Source organism: Notamacropus eugenii, chromosome 2 (assembly GCF_028372415.1).
Source record: "Notamacropus eugenii isolate mMacEug1 chromosome 2, mMacEug1.pri_v2, whole genome shotgun sequence".
NCBI classification, from domain to species: domain Eukaryota; kingdom Metazoa; phylum Chordata; class Mammalia; order Diprotodontia; family Macropodidae; genus Notamacropus; species Notamacropus eugenii.
The window spans coordinates 472645367-472665664 of record NC_092873.1 but is presented as its reverse complement, the minus strand read 5'-3'; the positions used below and the strand labels follow the sequence as shown (position 1 = coordinate 472665664).

Here is a 20298-nt window from a genome sequence, read left to right as displayed (position 1 = left end):
CCAGAAAAAAAATAGGTGTTTAAGAAATGGGTCTTGGTGAGCTTTGGGGATATTAAAAAAGATTCTGCAATATCCTAAAGGCAATTCAGCCTGTACTGTCCAGTACTAGGCCCTCTCATTGTCCATTGTGTTATACAAGATCTCTAATTACTGGTAGACAAGCGATATAGATTGTCTGTACTACTACATGCTGTGGTCTGAACAATAGACTTTTTTCATCCACTTGGTTTTTCCTATGTGGCTAATTAAGAAAACACTTCAGAGTGTTTATAGATCTTTGATGCAGTCAGTACAATGTCATCTACAGAAACAAACATCTGAGGGACTACCTTATTTATAAGGAATCTTTCTTTGATTGTAGCTCTGTGCCAGATACATTCCATTTGTCTTCTTTGCTGGCTCTTCTTCCTCTCTCATCATCTTATTGTAGACATTAATCAAAAGTTCTAATCTCTTTACACTTTGTCAGTTTCATCTATTCAACTATCTGTGAATATGTTGCGTATGTTATATATCTACAGTTCCTACCTCTGTCTTGAGCTTCAAACCCATATATATTTTCAGCTGTTTGCAAGACATTTCTATCTAAACTCATTATGTCTAAAATTAAACTAAATCCTTTTCCTAAATTCTACACCTCCTCTTGCCTTCCTTGCATCTGTTAACTACATCACCATCTTGTTAGTTCTTCATGCTTGAAATCCTCAGAGTGATTTTTGCCTTTTTTTCTCCCTTAAGCCCTTCCTTACCAGTAGCCAATCAGTTGCCATTAGGTTTGCATCACTAAACAAACTCCTTTGATTATCATCACTTACTTTTCTATTCATCTCTCTAGTCTGTGTTGGTTCTTCATCTTTCCAAATGATAGTATTTATGTAGCATTTTAAGATCTGTATTATCTCATTTGTGTTAATTTATTTGATCCTTACAACAACTCTTTGAGGTAAGTGCTTTTATTATATCCATTTCACAAATGTGGAAACTAAGGCTAACAGATTAAATAATTTCCCCAAGGTCACAAAGAGAATTTGAACCCAGGCCTTCCTGACTCCAAATCTAACGCTCTAAGTACTACATCACTCAGTTCTCTCCTATGTTATACTGTAGAATAATCCAGTGTATCCAATAAAAGCATCTAACAAACTTAAAGTACTCATAAATATTTATATGTGTATATAATCTGTTATTATCCAGGTTTAGAAGTGTAGAATCTGAATTGTACTAGGTTTCTAAAAATCATTAATAAAACTGGACTTCCCAATGGACATTGTTTTAGACATTATAAACCTATAGAGCTTTAGAAAAAATATATATCCCCTTTGACAAGAATCTGTAAATTAAACAGAGGTTTCCTATACATGTAGGGTAAACTAAACTCAGCTGTTGATTTATTTTGACAGGTATGACCCAAAAACAAATCAGTGGAGCAGCGATGTGGCCCCTACCAGCACCTGCAGGACTAGTGTTGGAGTAGCAGTTCTTGGAGGTTATCTGTATGCTGTGGGTGGACAAGATGGTGTCTCTTGTCTCAATATTGTTGAGAGGTGATTTTTTAAAAATCTTTTTAAATCAAGCAGTCATTAAGTGCTTACTGTGTGCCAGGCACTGGACCTTTCTATACAAAGAAGAAGCAAAACTATCTCTACACTCAGGGATCTTGCATTCTCAAATAAAATAAGTTTCTGAATGAAAAGAAATGTGAAGATCTTTTAAAAGAATCTTTTACATATAAATTTGGAATAATCAGGGAACCATTCAGTGTATTTTTCAAAGGACTAACAGGAAAAATGTTCAGTTAATCTGAAACTGCTACTATTTAAGGCAATTCCACATTGTAGGGATGTCAGTAGACCTGCTAAATGTCTGTTAGTTATCCTTCATTCTCACCATCTGATTAGTCCGTCTTTCTTTTCATTCATTTATTTCTCTTCTGATATTATACTTTGTGATTCCTTGTTTTTAGCATGTTATCCCCTGCTCATGCCCATTTGCCTCACCATTGTGCTTAGGATGATTCTTCATTTCATTTGTTCAGAAACCGTAGTGTTCCATGATTCACCATTATCACAACAACAAAACAATGTTGAGGTTTTTAAAATGACCCTTTGTTTCAGGGAAGAACTTAGGGTCATTAAAAGAATTTTGCTAAACATCATTCTCATCCCTCTAGTTAACCAGTCCTGTCATCCACTCTGCATTGTTTCTGCAGTTATATAGAGTGAGTTCATTATCTCCATGTTAAGTGGCACTTATTTGTGCATTTTTCTTTCTTGAAATCTTTGTAGTTTTATGGAAAAGTTTTATATTTATGTGTGGTATGTCCTTTCTTCTTCAAGATCTGGGGCTAATTCCTATATTCCCTTTTGTATCTCCGTATCCTGCCTTACGTATAGTTGTCGTTTTTTTGTCTTTGTTCAGTCATTTCAGTTGTGTTCTACTTTTCGTGACTCCATTTGGGGTTTTCTTGGCAAAGATACTGGAGTGATTTACCATTTCCTTCTCAGATTATTTTACAATGAGGAAACTGAGGTAAACAAGATGATGTGCCTTGCTCAGGGTTATGTAGCTAGAGGCAAACAGGGTCAAATGACTTGCCTGGAGTCACAGCTAGTAAGTCTCTGAGGTCACATTTAAACTCAGTTCTTCCTGTCTCCAGGCCTGGCACTCTGTCCACTGCACCACCTCACTCTCTTAGAGCTCAGTAAATGTTAGCAAGTTAGCTGAATTTTTCACTATTTTCTACTTTTATTTCATTCTGACTGTGGCCTAAATCCATGGGGTTTTTTTCCCAACAGCTAATTAAAATGTTAACAGTTTCACTGCATTTGATGGTAAGCAAGACTATATCTTCAAGGATCTTTGGTGTAACGCAGGTTCTGCAGAAAGTTCCCTCTTAATCCTAACATGCACCTGGGCTTTACGTTTCCTTACTGCAGATATGACCCAAAGGAGAACAAGTGGACTCGAGTGGCTTCCATGAGTACCAGGAGGCTTGGAGTGGCAGTGGCTGTGTTAGGAGGGTTCTTATATGCTGTGGGCGGCTCTGACGGGACATCCCCTCTCAATACAGGTTAGTCCTTTATAAGATTTGACTGCTTTCCTAAAACAGATGAAAAAGTTGCCAAGATGCCATGCCACTTATAACAGTGACAGGAGCTAATATATAGCACTTGCTACATGCTGGTCACTTTGCTAAGCACTTTACAGTTTTCTCATTTGATCTTCCCACCATCCTGGGAGGCAGGTTCTGTTATTATCCTCATTTTACAAATGAGGAAACTGAGGCAAACAGAGGTTAAGTCACTTAGGCAGAGTCACACAGATACTAAATGTCTGAAGCTGAAACTCATCTTCCTGTCCCCAGGCGCACTGCACCCCCTAACTGCCCTAGGCAGAGCTTCTGTACAAACAAGCTACTCTGTTCCCTTGTTCTAAAACAGAGTAGCAGTTACCCTCTAGACACAGAACAGATAGCTCTTTATCCCCTGGCATAGTCTAAACACTTTGCCTTTTTCCTCAATTGTTCTACAGTTTTATAGATATACCAAAAGTGTTCCATTCTTCTTTTGTTTTTAAGCTATTAGCTATGGAAAACAAGAATAGGACACTTTCTTTAACTTGGTCACATTTCCAAAGAAATGCCTTGTATTAATCCATTTTTCATATCACTGTCCAAGAAAACAGTTACCCACTTTTGGTGGGAACTGGTGATTTGAATCATTACCAGTCCAAGACTCAGAGAATGTTTTTGCCTGAGCCTATTATGATTCTCTGTTTGTCTTCCCTGGCATGGGGAGTAAGATTGCTATCAGCAAGAGGTGATTGGAACATTTGAATATTATAATGGAGAACAGATGTTAGAATAAATCTAAAAGAGATCATTCAGTTGGAAAAATATGTGCTATTCCACATTGTTAGAGGTGACATTCCACATTGTTAGAGGTGACTTTCCATAACTGTCTGATAATAAGCAATTTGCTGTATTTAAGAGTGTGGCTTGGAAGGAAGCTAATATCAGGGCTGCCTATTGAGAATTAGCCTTATCTTAAACTATAAAGCATTGAGTTACTGGGATTTGGGCTTACAAAGTTCCAGTGGCCATAGATAATGAAGATAATGTGGAAATGTTTTAAGCTCTCTTAATGACTTTATTTCCCCTGCAGTGGAGCGCTACAACCCTCAAGAAAACCGCTGGCACACAATAGCCCCTATGGGAACCCGTCGGAAACACCTTGGCTGTGCGGTGTATCAGGATATGATCTATGCAGTAGGAGGCAGAGATGACACCACTGAGCTCAGTAGTGCTGAGAGATACAACCCTAGAACCAACCAGTGGTCTCCGGTCGTGGCCATGACTTCCCGCCGAAGTGGAGTAAGTACCAGAGACCTGACTGGCTTCTTTTTATTGGGAGCCAGTGAAAAGGCTTTATCAGGGAAATATTCATTCTGTTGGAAAAATCTGATCCCCTTTAAAGTATATTGCAGTAGAGTGGAAACTATGAACTGCTATTACCTAATTGTTTAGTTTACTGCTTATTTTGTTTTAAGTCTTCTTCTTGTTCATAGAGGAAAACCTATTTCAATGTATCATCTTTAAAAATGAAGCTTTTGTGTAGTTTTGTTGCCAGCTATCAAGTCATATCAGAGTTAGGAAAGTGAGTTTATTTTTAATGTTTCATATCTTTTCCCATGCTCTAAGTTATCTCCAACTACTCTTTCTCCCACCCTAATTCTATCTGTAACCATTGTAGCAAAATACTCTATACCCCTACAACTAAGCCACCAAAAGGCATATACAAGACACCTCCCACCATCATTTTTATTCCAATTTTATTTATATCTTCAAGAATCTCTGGTGTAATGTAGGTCCTGCAAAAAGGTCTCTCTTAATTAGAAAATGCTCCTGGGGGTATATAGGGGTATAGGTCCAAATCAGATTGACCTGGGAGATTTGCTGAATAAGACACGACTCTGGACAGAGGTGACTTTTAGGTGCTGAAGTACAGGATACATTCATTCTGGTGTATTTTTAGTATGTATGTTCCTGCTGTGTGCTTTACTAAAGTGCTGTACTAAGCACTTTATAAATATTATCTCATTCACTCCTCACAACAACCCTCTGAAGTCAGTGCTATGTTATTATCCCCATTTAACAGTTGAGGAAACTGAGGCAGACAGCAGTTAAATGACTTGCCCAGAGTGGTAAGGGTCTGAGGTCATATTTGAATTCAGGTCTTCTGTCCCCGGTCCGGTGCTCTATCCAGAGCACCAGAGGTGTGGTGGAATAACATATGTAGAAGTGCATCTGAAACAGCTGTGCAAATCTAGCTGTAATTAAAGCATAAGTAGCATCTTTTTGCTACCAATCCTACCAGTTAATCAAAAAGCATTTATTAAGCACCTGCTGCATTCCATTCTCTGTGATGAAAGAGCTCATATTCTCCTGTGGAGACACTATATATTGGGGGGTGGGAGAGAGGGCCATACACAGAATATATTAAAAACAAATACCGGGCATTTTGAGGAGGAGGGGCACTAGCAATTGTGGGGATCAGGAAAGACTTCATATAGAGGGTAGAGCTTGAACTGAATCTTGAAGAAACAAAGGATTCTAAGAGATGTTGGTGAAGAGGGAGTCTATTCCAGGTATGAGGAACAGCCAGTAAAAAGGCAGGGAGATGGGAGATGGAGTGTCCTATGTGAGAATAGCAGGATGGTCAGTTGGGTTGAGCCTTGGAGTGTGGGAGAGGGAGTGATGTGTCATAAAGGTATTAGAGATTTGGACCACGTTGTGAGGGTATTTAAATGCCAGACAGAGGATCCTAGAAGCAGTAGAGAGCCACTAAACTTTACTGAGGAGGGAAGTGGCAAGGTCAGATCTGCCCCTTAGATAAATCACTTTGGAAAGAGGCAGGGAGACCAGTGAGGAGGCTACTGCAGTGATTCCTGTCAGGGGTAATGAGAGCCTGAACTGGAGATGTGGCCATGGGAATAGTGAGAATGGTTCAGAAATGGCTGATGTTAATGTGGGGGGGAAATTTGCAAGATTTAGCAACTTAGGCTGAAAGGCAATATGTACAGTGGAGGAGAGGAGTTGAAGAGGCCAGCTAAGATTGGGAGCCTGGGAGACTAGAAGAATGATGGTGTCTTCTATAGAAATAGGAAAGTTTGGAAGAGAAATAGTTTTTAGAGAAAGGATAATGAATTCTGTCTTGAACATGTTGAGTTTGAAATGTCGTTGGAATATCCATTTCAGAATGTCTGCTAGGCAGTTGGTGATGCTGAAGTCAAGAGGAAGACAAGGGCTGTACGTGTAGAATTAGCAGTCATCAGCACAGAAATGAACATTTAACTCATGGGAGTTGCAGAGGTCACCAGTGAATAAATGAATAAAAATTCATTTATTTAGTATTTACTATGTGCTGAACACTTTGCTGGAGATACAAAAAGAAAGACAGTTCCCTGCTCTCAAGAAGTTCATGTTCTAATTAGAGATAACCCATAAGAAGAGCTTAGCTGCAGGGTAGATAAAAAGGCCTAAATCAGGGTGTCATCCATGCAGAGAGGGGAGCAGCCTCCACAATGAGGACAGGTGGACCTAAGAGTCAGAGGGCACTGGGGATTCTTGTTTTCCTTGAGAAGAGTAGGAATAGGAGACCATTGTCGCGCCATAAGGGGTAAGAAGGGGACCTTGGCCAGAAAGGTTGTAGGTGAATTCCATGGTGGTAGGGAAGGGGGAGGACAGCAGAAAGAAAGGAAAAGTTACTAGCTTGCACTAATAATAAACTAAGAGATCAGCACTGTCAAAGCATTATGGTAACTAGAGTGTAAATATCAACTACAGACTCCTATTACCTAGAACTAATGAATGGTCTTTTAGCTTAAGTTCAGAGAATTTCAGAATTGAAAATATTTTCAACTACCTAGTCCAAACCATGCCCCCAACAAAGAATTCTTCCATCCAGCCTAGCTAAAAAGTGGCCATTCAGCCTCTGCCTATAGAGTTCCAGTGATGGAGGATCTACCCAGTCAGCTAATTCCATTTTGGATATCTGAGTCTTCCCTTTACTCAAATCTAAATTTGCCACATTGTAACTTTCAGAACAAATCAAATCTTTCTTCCGTATGTTATCCCATCAAGCACTCAAAGATAACCACTACCTCCACCTACCCCAGTCCTCTGTGCTTCTTCAGCCGTGAACTTGAGGCCTGAATCAAGGCCCTTCACCATCCTAATTGCCATTCCCCAGATAGTCTCCTGCTTATCTGCTCCTTTTGATAGCATTACCGTACTCAGTTGATTGTATTTCCCAGAGTGAGATTCCTTAATATTGAATTCTAAATTTTCCTGACATGTTTTTTAAAAATCAGTCTAATTTTGTAGAGTTGGTCATTTGACAGTAGATTTGTGGACTTATCCAGTTCCTTTTCTATTTATGTATAATTAAACTGACAACAACTGCATGTGGGTGGGGAGGGATCAAAGTGAATCTGAACAGTATGTTTTGGTCCAAGCCTAAGATTTCATCAGTATAGGGAGCTTCAGATAAAGAAAGCCCCCATATCAATACAATTGCAATATATTTTAATAGTCTTAGAGTATTCCATGATGGTAAATGATTTAACAATGGTCACATAGAGAGTGCATGTCAGAGGCAAGATTTGAACTCAGGTCTTTCTGACTTAGAGGCCAACCCACTTTCCACTGTTGCCTCTTACTGAATACTGTTTAATAATAATAAATATAATAACTGATATTTATGTAGCCCTTTCAGGCTTTCAAAGGACTGTTTAATATATCATCTCATTTTATCATAGAGCTTAAAGAGTATTTTTTTGTATTAAAGAGACCAATCTAATTAGGAAGACTAGTCTAGAATTTGCCAAGACTTTCTGTCTCCTAAATAGCTTTTATGTTTTTGTTCTATAGGTTGGCCTTGCAGTAGTGAATGGACAGCTTATGGCAGTAGGAGGTTTTGATGGTACAACATATTTGAAGACAATTGAAGTCTTTGATCCTGATGCTAACACATGGAGGTAATCTTTAAGCTGTACTGAAAAAATAATTTTTTTCATTCACATCAAATTTGGACCTTTATATGAACATGAAATAACATGCAATTGAGAATAATCTTAGATAATTGAGTCAATAAGTTGTTCCTTTTTTAGTTCATTTGAAAGAGACTAGTAACATAGCATTTAATTGGATTTGACTTGAGCCCCTATTGAAATGAAATGGTTAAGTGATCTAGTTATAAAATCTTTGTATCTTTATATTATTTGAGACAGCCATTTCTTTATAGATCCTCCCTTTCAGTTTGAAAAATTTTTGATAGAGTAATGAAGTTCCTGACATAGGTCCTTCAGGTATTTTCTCCTTTGCAGTATAACTTTAGTCACAAAAAGAATTTTATCAATAATCCAAAGTTGTTCATTGCAATATTAATGTTACCTTGAATCCATGTGATGCTATTTTGCCAAAGTATTAGGACAACTTTTACATATAATTAGATCAGTTTATAACTCCCCATGATGTCCTAAAGTATATTTTATTATATACTTATAGAATTGTGATTTTAGACTTATGCGACCCTCTAATCCAACTTTCTTATTTTATAGATGAAGAAAATGAGATTCAGAGAGATTAAATGACTTTGGTAAAATAAGTAGTAAATTTGGGAATAGAAACCAGATCTCCTGACTCCCCAGTCTAGTACTCTATTTTTACAGATGGGGAAATGAAGACACAAGCTTAAGTGACTTTCTTTCCCTTACTGTGAGGTATTTCTTTTCATCATGGGTTTTAGGTTTTTAGAGAGAAATATTGGATAAGGACTATTTGGGAAGTCATCCAAATTTTTCCATTGATTCTACCATTTAATTACATGTTCTTATGCACAGCTGAGTTTCTACATGTGTAAAAAAGGAGCCCTCGAATGTTTCTAAAATACTTTCAACCCATGAGGTCAGTGCAAGTGTTACCATTCCACTTTATAGATGACAAAACTGAGGCTTAAGTGAAGTGACTTGCCCAAGATGATATGCATAGTAGGTGTCAGAATCAATATTTTAATCCACGTCTTGTTAACTCTAAGACCTAGTGGTCTTTCTGCCATACCAAGCTGCCTTTCACATTCCCAAGTTAAATTTCTGAAAAGCTTTAGCATCATCTGAGAGATCCTATCTGATTTTTGCAAATTCTTATCACAAACTTACTTCATAATCTCTAAAGAGTTCTGTGTTCTGTTCTATGGAGGTGCTTCTTCTTGCAAATAGTTGGTTGGATCCATCTGTTTTAGACACTGTCCTTTCCGTACTGGCAAGATTACACATCAGTAGATCACAAAATTTAATGCTGTAGTGCCAGTGCAATAGTCACAGTCCCTGTGGCAGCTATGAATATGCCGGTGTAATTCTGAATCGCAAAATATAACAGACTCCCCACATGGAAGACAGAACCAAGACATTTATTTAAACACTAGAAAGTCAAATCCATCATAGCAACAAAGAAATCTCTACAGAGATTGCAGGGGGCACCACCATCTCCAAGACTTCCCCCTGCTAGGGCCTTCCCATAAATGAATACTCACAGCTTGCTGACTGCTTCCTCTCCCTCAGCTCTAACTGCTGTGACCAACTTCTTTTCAGCTCTGCTCCATCCTTCCTGCTCCACCTGTTCTACAAGGTCCTCCTACCACAGACTCATGTGATTCAGGCTTCCATGTGACTCAAGCAGGTCACATGGGCCTATTAATGGTTGGAAAGATCTTCCCATTATTCAAAAATACATTAACAATACAAATGCTTGAAGGAACCTTACAAGTCACCTGATCTTTAGACTGCACTGTTCTGCCTCTATCACTTGTAAACTGAACAGGTTTGGACAGTTTTATGGAAAATACTACTCTTTCAGCGGAAGCTGCTTTAGACTGGTTGCTTGTAGGCTGTATTAATTGGCAGATCGTTTTAAAATAATTACTATCCTTGTAGGATATTTATTTCTTTACAAATCTGTCGGATTGCATAGAAAGAAAATAGCATCATGTACGTTGGACTGGCATGAATTTTTGTAATTACCATTTGTTTTTTAAGAGTCCACTTATATTGAATACTTCCATTATTTGAACCCTGTGCTAAACTGTTTTGGGAAGAACTTTCAAAATGTACTTGTTTGGTAAGATTTGATTTAATTTCATCTTTTTTACGAAACTATGACATGCAAAAAATAATTAACACATGTAAACCAGGTATTAGTAAATGCTGTAATCCCAGCAAGAAAATATAGCCACCATACTGTACTAATACAAAAACTGCTGGTTTAGACATTTCCCCCAATTGGTTCTTTTGGTTTTCATCAGCAACAGGAATCCTTTTAAGGACTTGGTTGTAGCACTTAAAGAGACATGAATTAATTTACTCATTAATTCAGCAAATTTATTGAGTGTCTACCACAAGATGTGGTAAGCAAGTAAGAAGGAAGAGTGCTGAAAGATTTGTTACTCTGCTTTTTGCTACTTCATTAAGTGCTGTGACCAGATCTTCAGAGGTTCTTCTTAGGACAGTAATATGTTTCTGACCACCTTTCTACACTAGACCCAAGAGAATTTTGCCCCTGTAATTCTTGTAATCCTCCTTCTCTCATAGTCTCTCCATCACTGCTTCCTTTTTTTATCAGTAGAAATCTTTTCAAAAAGAAAAAGAGGAAAATTATACTAGTCTGTTGAGAAGACCTGAAAGGGGCCAGATTTCTCTCCAAAGTCATATTTCTTTCCAAAGGTATAAATGTAGCAACATTTATTTTAATATTTCAGATTAAGAAAAGAAAAAAGAAACATTCTTCTTGGAGTTTGGCATGCTTAGAATATTGTATACTTTGTGGAACCACTGAGTTTTTTTAACTTTTAATCTCATAGTCCTAAAATATGGTTCCTTGGTCCTCTTTTCATTAGGTTGAAAAGCTGGATGGCCAGCAAACCAAAATCGGTAATGGTGATTTAGTCTGCCACAGAAAACTTAAGAACTGGGGAGGATCTCAGGCCATCAAGCCCAAATGGAGACTTTGTGGGATCCTCACCATAACATCTTCTCAGTACTTAGTCACCCAGCCTCCCCCTTGATGATCCCTAGTGAAGCAGCTTTTTCTTTTGAACAACTCTCAGTTTTTCCTTAGGTCAAAGGTAGATCTTTTGCTTCCCAGTAGTTTCTGCCTTTTGATCCTGTTTCTGAATACATTTTTAATACCTCTTCCATTCAGCATCCTGTCAGGTGCTCAAAGACAAGTCCATGTACCCTCTCTCCTCCTGGCTAAATAACTACAGTTTTTTGAGTTGGTCTTTGTACAGTGTGGCCTCAAATCCCCTTACCCTCCTCACTGTTCCTCTTTGCACTACCTCCCCCTATTGGTATCCTTTAAGGCAGAACAAGTTCCTCAAGACGCATGACCTCAACAGATGAATCACTATCACATCTGGTATTCTGGACATGCCTCTCTCAGGGCAGCCTAGGATACCATTAGTTTTTTGATTACTGTGTCCTATCATAGGAAATCAGATTCTATTACAAACCCCAAAAGGTTTTGTTGTACTGATTTTATGCGAACACTCCTAGCAATGAGTGATTACTCACCTTAGGTCTGGGATTTTGTTTTTTTAATCATAAAGGTTTCAGTTCTATTTTGCCTAGCAGAGTATCTAGTGTATGGTAGATAGTTGATAAAGGCATATTGACTGAATGATAGATTAATGATTTTTTAAATGAAATTTGAGTGGAAGAAGCCCAAATACCTTGCCATATTTTGTTTTTCATTTTTAACTACAAGGTGTACCACACCAGAGAAACTTAGATCTTCAGTAAACATTTTTGACTGATTTGTTATCTTGAGCTGGTTTTATGTGTCTGGTTTGTGAACAAAGATTGAACTGTTAGAAAATCTGACTCTGTTTCTTTTTTTGCAGGTTATATGGTGGTATGAATTATCGTCGGCTAGGGGGTGGTGTAGGTGTGATTAAAATGACACATTGTGAATCTCACATATGGTAAGCGTCTGTGAGGAAGCCCTGTGGTTCTCATTCACATATATGCCTGTGTGTCTAGTGGAAAGACTCTGACTTTGGAGCTGTATGAGGTTCTTGAAAACAGATCAAAATTTATTCTTTGCCGGTGCCTCAATGTGGAAATATAAATCCAGTGACTTTTCTGAAAGAGCAGCTATTGGAAACTACATTGGCTGGACTCTTCCCAACACATTGAAGCTTCGCCTATGTTTTAATTTTTTAAATACCTTCTATGCTTTTTGAGCAAAAAACCTTGAGAGCACTCCAGCGTAAGCAAGACCCCAGAACCAAAAGGTGTGTTGGGAGTCTGGCAAAGGGAACAAGTTGCCTCTTCCAAGATGAAATGAAATGGTTTCCCACATAGTGGAAACTGTAGTGTGGACTGGGCAAAAGTGGGAAATGATATTGAAAACATTACTTTTGCCTTATTTACACAAAGCTTCAGAAAAAAAGTACTTGACCTACAAGATGCCACCTTTGCACAAAAGTTTTTGACAATGTGCAGAAGAATATTTATTTTTTGTTTTCATGTTATATAGTTTTCTTTGTACTTATCACCAAAAAAGGAAGGAAAAAGATAAATAACAAAACCCATAATTGTTATTTTAAAGTGATTAACTTTCAAAATGAGGGGTAAGACTACATGTAACCAATTTTTTCTGAGTATTCCAATTCCAAAACTATATATGATGGATCAGCTCCTAAGGCTCACAGCTACAAAAAATACTTATCCAAAATACGTTAAGTAGTCAGTCTTCTTACTTAGCTGAAGTTCCACATGACTTGAAAGTCTTTAAAAAAAAAACCAACAACTCTTTTTAAACATTAGAAGTCAAAAAGGAATGTTAAGTCAGTAAAAGAAGTCTAGCCTCTCAAATGCTGCAGTTTTCTTCAGTGACAACTTGATTCTTGTTTCCCTATGTGAACTTGTTCATTGACTGCTTTTATTACAGTCTTTTTAAAACAATGTTCCTCGTAGGTTTTTCTGTTAGAACTAGAGCTCTGCCCAGTGCCTCTAAAAAACCAGTTAGGGGACCCTCCTGTACTGCCTGGAGAACCCTGCAGAATAATCTGCAACTCTGCAAGAGTTCTTGCTCAAAAGCATTGCAGACTGAAGCAACCTTGCTTTCTGTTTCCTTATCACTACCACGGACCAGCAGGGAGAGGTGGTGTCTCCCCCTCAGTGAACACTGTTATGCAAGTCCTTACACTTAGTGCACAGGCCTGGAGAGGCTGAGGCCTGCCTGTGACAAGATGGGAATCTGCAGTTTGTGTAACAGAGTACATGTTAGTGAGCAAAACTGATTGAGGCTGGCTAACAATATTTGGTTTGTTGTGTAAAGCTACACACTGTTGTCTTCATCCTTGCTGGTGAAGAGGCAAGCATGTAAGATTAGTAAAAAGGAAAAGCAATGATGAAAAACCCTCATTTCTTTAGGGTTTTTTCCTTGTTTCCTTATTCATGTGCTTGATATGAAAGTCTTGGAATAAGACTTCCATGATGACAACAAAAGTGAATGACCATCCCTTTTTTCCCCAACAAAAATGGTTGGCAATTCTTGTGTTTACATTCAAAAATCATTTGCACCTTTATAAGAAAAAAAGTATTTGGTAAACAGTTGTTTACATGTATCATTTATGCTTTTTCTAGCATGAGTAACTTGTTAAAAAAAATAGTGTTTACCTTAATAAATTTCTTTAATGCTATTTAGTGCTTGTTCCCTTTTATTTAGTGATCAGTACTGGACTCTTCCCAACATGTTGAATAACTGCTTTCTACTTGCTTATTGATATGCCCCATAGATTTTACAGTTAGTTACAGTTCAGGTGTAAGTAATTTAAATTTAAAGAAACAAGAGAATTATCAGCCAAAATTAGGAAACTTCATGTAGTTTAACATAGATTGAGATAGCATTCATACTTACCTCTGTAAGCTTCTTCCAGCGTAGGAGTTCAATAAAGGATTATAATTTGAAACATTGTCAGAAACCAGATACCACAATAGATTGCATGCCTTCCTTTAATTAAACTATGTACAGTATTGATTCATAGGGAATATATTCATATTACATAATCTAAAATTTCTCACTTCAGGACTTTTCCTTCTGGAATGCGTCGTGCATTTGTAGCAGCTGGCAGCAGAACACCCGATACTGTCCAGCACTGCTGCCATTTCCATTCAGAGGAGAGGAAAACTCTGAGAATTGCTAGAATTAAGGAATCCCCAGGCTTAGGAAAGATCCCAGAGCTGGGGCGGTGCTCCGAAGCAGTCAGAGCAGTGAGGGTGCACCACCTACCATTTCAAAGTCTTCTTCACCAAGAATTTTCATCCTGGCCTATCAAGAGAACTTTGTCTTAGAAAATGCATTTTTTTTTTAATTTATGGTAGGTATTCATCCACAAAACAAAGGATACCATAATGCAAAAGTTTGTTATATATACTAATATGTGTGTGTGTGTCTATCGACATATGTGCACACACACCTCTAATCTAGCATGTTTTTTTTCCTTCCCAGCTATAGTAGGAATTTGGCGAAGAGACAAAGTTGCCTCTTTAGAAAGATGAAATGGTCAGCCATGTGGTATTCTGTATATCCACCTGTGAACTACTTGTAGATAGTGACATTTTCTCAACCATAACTAAAGAAGGGAAAGGATGAGAACAACCTTGCCTTTCCCCCAAGTCCCCAACAAAATTTGCTTAGGGTCAAAAGTTGTGAAATGTGATGGCTGGTGGTGCTATGGAAGGAGGCATTGAGGGATGTGGGGGAGGCATGGAAACCTTTTAAAAGTCTAAGTTTGACTAAGCAGATGAGAAAGGAAGAAAAAATGAGACAAAAGGAAATAGAAAAAAGACTAGGAGAACAGAGAAGTGGAAGAGATTTGAAAATTAAAAGGAAGAAGAAAAGCTGGGGCAACCGTTCCCCTCTATTCTGTAAGGAGCTTGTGAGAGCTGGATTCTACTTGAATGACTTCAAGGGCTCTGTGCTACAACTGGCTGTATGTGGCACAGCCCAAGAGAATTGATGTGGAGGAAGGGGGTATTATTATGGCAAGCTTTAAGCACTGCCAGAAGACAGCAGGGTGGTACAGGGAATTGGGCACAGGACTTACATAGTCAGGAAGATCTGAATTTGACTGCTGCCTCAGACAGGATATGTAACCCTGGGCAAGTTGCTTAATCTCTTTCCTCAGCTGTAAAATGGGGATAATAATAGCACCAACTCACAGTTATTGTGAGGATCAAATAAGTTAATAAAGTGCTTTTCGAATCTCAAAGTGCTATATAAATGTTAGCTAATATGATTATTAAATCTGTGACATACCATTAAATTCTATGTCCTTTCATTCTTATTCTTTGTTTTAATCACTTTTTGGATCTTGACAAAGACGCAGATTTTCACTTCCCTTTTTCTTACAGAAGTGAGTTGGACAGCATTTAAAGCAGGGGTCCTTAACCTGGGGTTCATGAACCCTCAAAAAATCTACTAATAAATTTTAGGGAGTCTTTGAATTTGGATCAGAAAAAAAATCATCTTTATTTTAATACTGCGTATTTCTTTTATTCACTTAAAAACATGAGAATGGGTCTGTCCATTAGTTTCACCAGACTTCCAAAGGGGTCAATGACATACAAAAAGTTAAAAATTCCTAATTTAAAAAAATGTAGGTATCCTAGGTTAGTGGAGTATTTTGAGCCTCAGAGAGCTATGGTCACTTCACATAAAGTGTAGATTTGGAGCACAGGTACTTAAGCGTACAGTGTCTGTAAATAATCTCATCACAGCCCTTTAAAGGGCTTTAATAGTTTAAAAAGCCTTATGTACCTAGGAAAACAAGATATGTTTAAGCTTACTTTCGGCAAACTTAATTCCACTTTCTGGCTGTAATTTGCATTTCCAATATCATGTCAGGGTTAGTATAGTGGAAAGAGCCCTGGAGATTTGATCTCCAGGTGTGTGACTTTGAGCAAGTTACTCTCTGGGCCTCAGTTTCCCCTGGAGAAAAGGGGATAAGACTTGAAAGTGTTTTGTAAACCCTAAAGCGCTATAGACATAAGAGCTGTCATTACTCTCTGCTCCTCGGAATCACTGCCCTCTTGTACCCTTTAAAAATATGTCCCTTCATTTTCAAGGAGGGGGTTATATCTTATTTCATCTTTATGCCCCCTGAACCTAGCACAGGACTCAGAACATCTACTTCATACCCTTCATTTTTTAAACTGATTATTGCTGTTATTGTTCAATCATTTCAGTCATGTCTGACTTCCTGATCTCATTTGGGGTTTTCTTGGCAGAGATATTGGAGCAGTTTGTTATTTCCTTCTCCAGCTCATTTTACAGATGAGGAAACTGAGGAAAAGAGGATTGAGTGACTTGTCCATGGTCACATGACCAGTCAGAGACCAGAGATTAAATTTGAACTCAGGTCCTTCTGATTCCAGACCCAGAGCTCTATTCACTGCGCCACCTAGCTGTTACTAAATGTTAACTATTGTTACTTGCTCCACCAGACATTGATAGCATATGTGAAATATAATTATGTATAATTACATGCTAGATGATTGAACTTAGAGGTTTAGATCAGGTATTGAATCAAAGATATAGTGTCTTTAAATATGTTTTCTCAGCCAACACAAATTCTAATGGGATTAAGATTCTAGACACTCTTCTGGTTGTCTCTGGAAGTGCTTAATCATCTTAAAGTCAAAAGGATATTCTGTTTTGTTTAACCAGCAGTTCTGCTGCAGCTAAATTCCATTTCTTATTGATATGAAAACTTGCATGTAAAACTGCTATATATTGCATTTAATATGAAAACTTCAAAAAACATGACATTTTAAAGAAAGTGGTTTTATTAACACAAGCAATTTAAGTATATAATTAACAGATTCAGATATTTGACAATATGGGGAGGGCATTTCGACGCTTTTGAAGTTAAAATGCAGGGTACTCTCTGTGTATTGACTCTTTTTCCCAAAAACTTTGCACACTACTTTGATATACTTTCCTGACTAGAAAAGGCCTTTTCACAAACTTAAGCAAAGACGTGATGAATTATTTATGCAGTAGGAATATTTTCAGGTTTAAAAACCATAACATACATATTACCTAGGGGATCTTCTCAACTTTAGATTTAGAAGAGACCTTAGAGACCTGATATCACCTGCCAATTACCTCATTTTATAGATGAGGAGATTGGGATTGGAGGTTAAGTGACTTGCCTGAGGTCATACAGGTAAGTAACAGAACAGGGAATTTAACCTAGGTCCTGTACCTCCAAGTGCCTTTCCACACTGTCATATTTACACATGCCTACACCTTGTACTTTGATGAATCCATGAATCATTAATATGTGTAGCTCATAAACTCTCCTGACCTTTTTATTCTAAGCAGTTCTTAACCATGCATTCCCTCCAATCCCCCATACAGGATCCAATGGAGATGCAGCATGGCCCAGTGCACAGACCCCTGGCCTTAAGTCTTAACATCCTAACATCCTGGCTGTATGAACTTGCACAACTCCACTAGCCCATCCCCCAGTGAATCTCTTGTACTCTTTTTCCTTGCTCGCTCATCAGCTGGAGCAGGCAATGTTTGCCAGTGTTTGCCAAACACTCCAGTATCTTTGCCAAGAAAACCCTAAATGGGGTCATGAAGAGTTAGAAACAACTAAAAATCTCCTACTCCTACACGGCCACAACTTAGGTACTGCCTCTTGCCTCCATGAAGCTTCCCTAATAAAACAGCTTCCCCTTGCAATTAGCCTGTTTGTCTCTTCTTCCCCAAACATACATGAACCACTAATTTAAAATCACTAAGGGAGGGCCTATTTTCATTTGCATTGCAGACAGCAGGCATTTAATATTACCAAGCTGAAATGAGCAGATTAAGTTAAGATTCCTTTGATGTCTCTCCTTGCTCTTTAACAACAGTGAAACTCTTGACCAGGGTCCAAGAAATTCCAAGCATAAAAGGCCAGTTTAAGATTTTACAATAAAGTCGAATCATATGGTCATTTAACATTCCAGTTTAGCACCTGTGAATATTACTCTACAGGCTTGTACACAAAACCATCCAGCAACATTAAATGTACCTTCTGTTTACATTTTCCTCTCCCTTCCAGAAGCCCCCCATGTTTCTTACTTTGTGTTTATCCAATGAAGAAAAATACATTGTGTCCTATGAATAGTGAGAGCTTGAGGTAAATTCTGGGTACCACTGGGTTCTTTATAGAGTAATTTTGCCTATGCAAAATTTTCACCTTCTTTGCTGACTCTAGGACCTAACCTACACAAGATATGGCTCTACTTCTACATATAACATAACACATACTTATACTTTCTATCTTCCTCCTAAAGACTACATTTCAAATCAAGTCACAAAGACATACATTAATTTCCATAACTCTTCCCTAGACCCGAACTTCTTTCAGAGATAAGTAATATATGGAGGGTTTGCCGGTCAATCAACAAGCATTACTATGTGCCATGTACAGTACTGATTACTGAGGATACAAAGAAAGGCACAAAACAGGCCCTGCTCCTCAAGGAGCTCACTGAACTGGGAGAGACAAGAAGAAGACAACTACGTATAAACACGACATGCAGGATGAATTGGAGATAATCAACAGAGAGAAGGCACTAAGATTAAGGAGACTGAGAGCTTACTGCAAAAGGTGGGACCTTACCTGAGAAGGAAGCCAGAGAAACCAGGAGGTGGAGATGAGTAGGAGAGTTGCAGGTATGAAGGATGCCATTGAAAATCTGAGGACCTGGAAAGGCTTCTTGCAGGTTGATTTAAGCTGACTCTTAGAGGGGAAGACTATTTTATAATTTGCCAAAGTCAAATCAATAAGCATTTATTGAGTGCCTGTGTATCAGGCACTGTGCTGAGTGGTGGAGATACAAATAATTCCACTTCTATAGCACTTTACAGTTTACACAGGGTTTTGGATTTTTTTTTTTTACAAATAATCCACACAACCCTAGGAGAGGGGTCCCATTATTATTCCCATTGGAGACAAGGAAACTGAAGCTGAGATTAAGTGACTTGCACAGTCACGCAACTAGTAAGGGTTTGAGGTGGGATTTGAAATCAGGGCTTCCTAACTCCAGGTCCAGCTCTCTCTCTACTAAGAATGGCCAATATTCTTCCTTCAAGGAGTTCACAGTCTTAATGGGGGAATCAACATGCCAAAAAAGGACAACTAGTCTTCCACATGTGTGTATTTTAACTTTCATGACTTCAAGCATTTGCATGATTTTATTAGTAACTTCATTTTCCTTTTCACATTTATGGCCATCTGCAATAAAGAAAAATATTAGGCACAGGGCACACAAGTGTATGGAGCAGCTTGTACCCTAGTAGGTGCTTCTGTGTTGTGATTATGCCCCCAAATCACAGAGCAAGTCTTTTGGGTTCTAAGCCCAAGCATGCAAAGTCAGTGATACAGCTTACTGCGAAAAGAAACTTGGATAAACTTCATGATGGGATGTCTTGATGTTGTCAGCTGCAAATTTGGTGTTAACAAATCAGTGATTCATTACATAATACAGCGCCCTCACACTGCCATCAGACACAGTGGAAAGTAAGATTTGGGTAAAAAATGCTTTAGTTTTTAAGAATTTTTTTTGCTGAACTATAGATTTCATGTGCTATGAAAAGTGAGTATTGTCTGAAATCAGTTTTAGTTGTCTTTTTTAATTGAGATGTTAACACAAAAATTCACAAGTCTAGGGAAATACTAGAGAAAAAAATGTTTTGCATGTTACCACCTTATTTAGTATACTGCATCTTATGGATTATTTCATGGTTACCATGTTAGGAAAAGTACATTTTATCAGAATTAATGTTCTGTTATAAATAATTGTATGCAGAAAAGTATATTTTCAGCAATCTGTAGTGAGAGGACAGTTTTTTGGTAATCAAGGGGAAACTAACTCCCTATTTCCCTTAGGTTCAATATATCAACATTCACAATTTTTACTTTCATGCTACTTTGTAGGAATGTAAAAGTTGAGGACTGGCTATATACAGAATAAATTGGAGATAATATCAGAGAGAAAAGGCACTAGCATTAAAGGGGACTAGGAAGGACTTGTTGCAGAAGACAGAATTTTAGCCAAGACTTGAAGGACACCAGGAGGCAGAGACAGTGAGGGAGAACACTCCAAACAAGGCACAGTCAGTAAAAATGTCTAGAGTCTAGAGATGGCTTGTGTCTTGTGTGAAGAACAGCAAGG

The 20298-nt window shown here is 38.1% G+C and overlaps 1 protein-coding gene across 3 annotated transcripts in view; it reads left to right on the top strand.

The window, feature by feature from the left end:
• The window catches only part of KLHL20 (kelch like family member 20), an 84826-nt gene extending 69425 nt beyond the window's left edge, over positions 1-15401 (top strand). For 2 of the 3 annotated variants that reach the window (XM_072648581.1, XM_072648582.1), the window contains 6 exons: positions 1401-1544; positions 2937-3070; positions 4164-4372; positions 7931-8037; positions 11955-12035; positions 14148-15401. In XM_072648581.1, coding sequence (XP_072504682.1) covers positions 1401-1544; positions 2937-3070; positions 4164-4372; positions 7931-8037; positions 11955-12035; positions 14148-14412 — 940 coding nt within the window. In that variant the 3' untranslated portion in view covers positions 14413-15401. Of the gene's footprint in view, positions 1-1400; positions 1545-2936; positions 3071-4163; positions 4373-7930; positions 8038-11954; positions 13761-14147 lie in introns of those variants that run through there. The other variant, XM_072648580.1, reaches the window with a different exon arrangement.
• The last annotated feature ends 4897 nt before the right edge of the window (positions 15402-20298 follow it).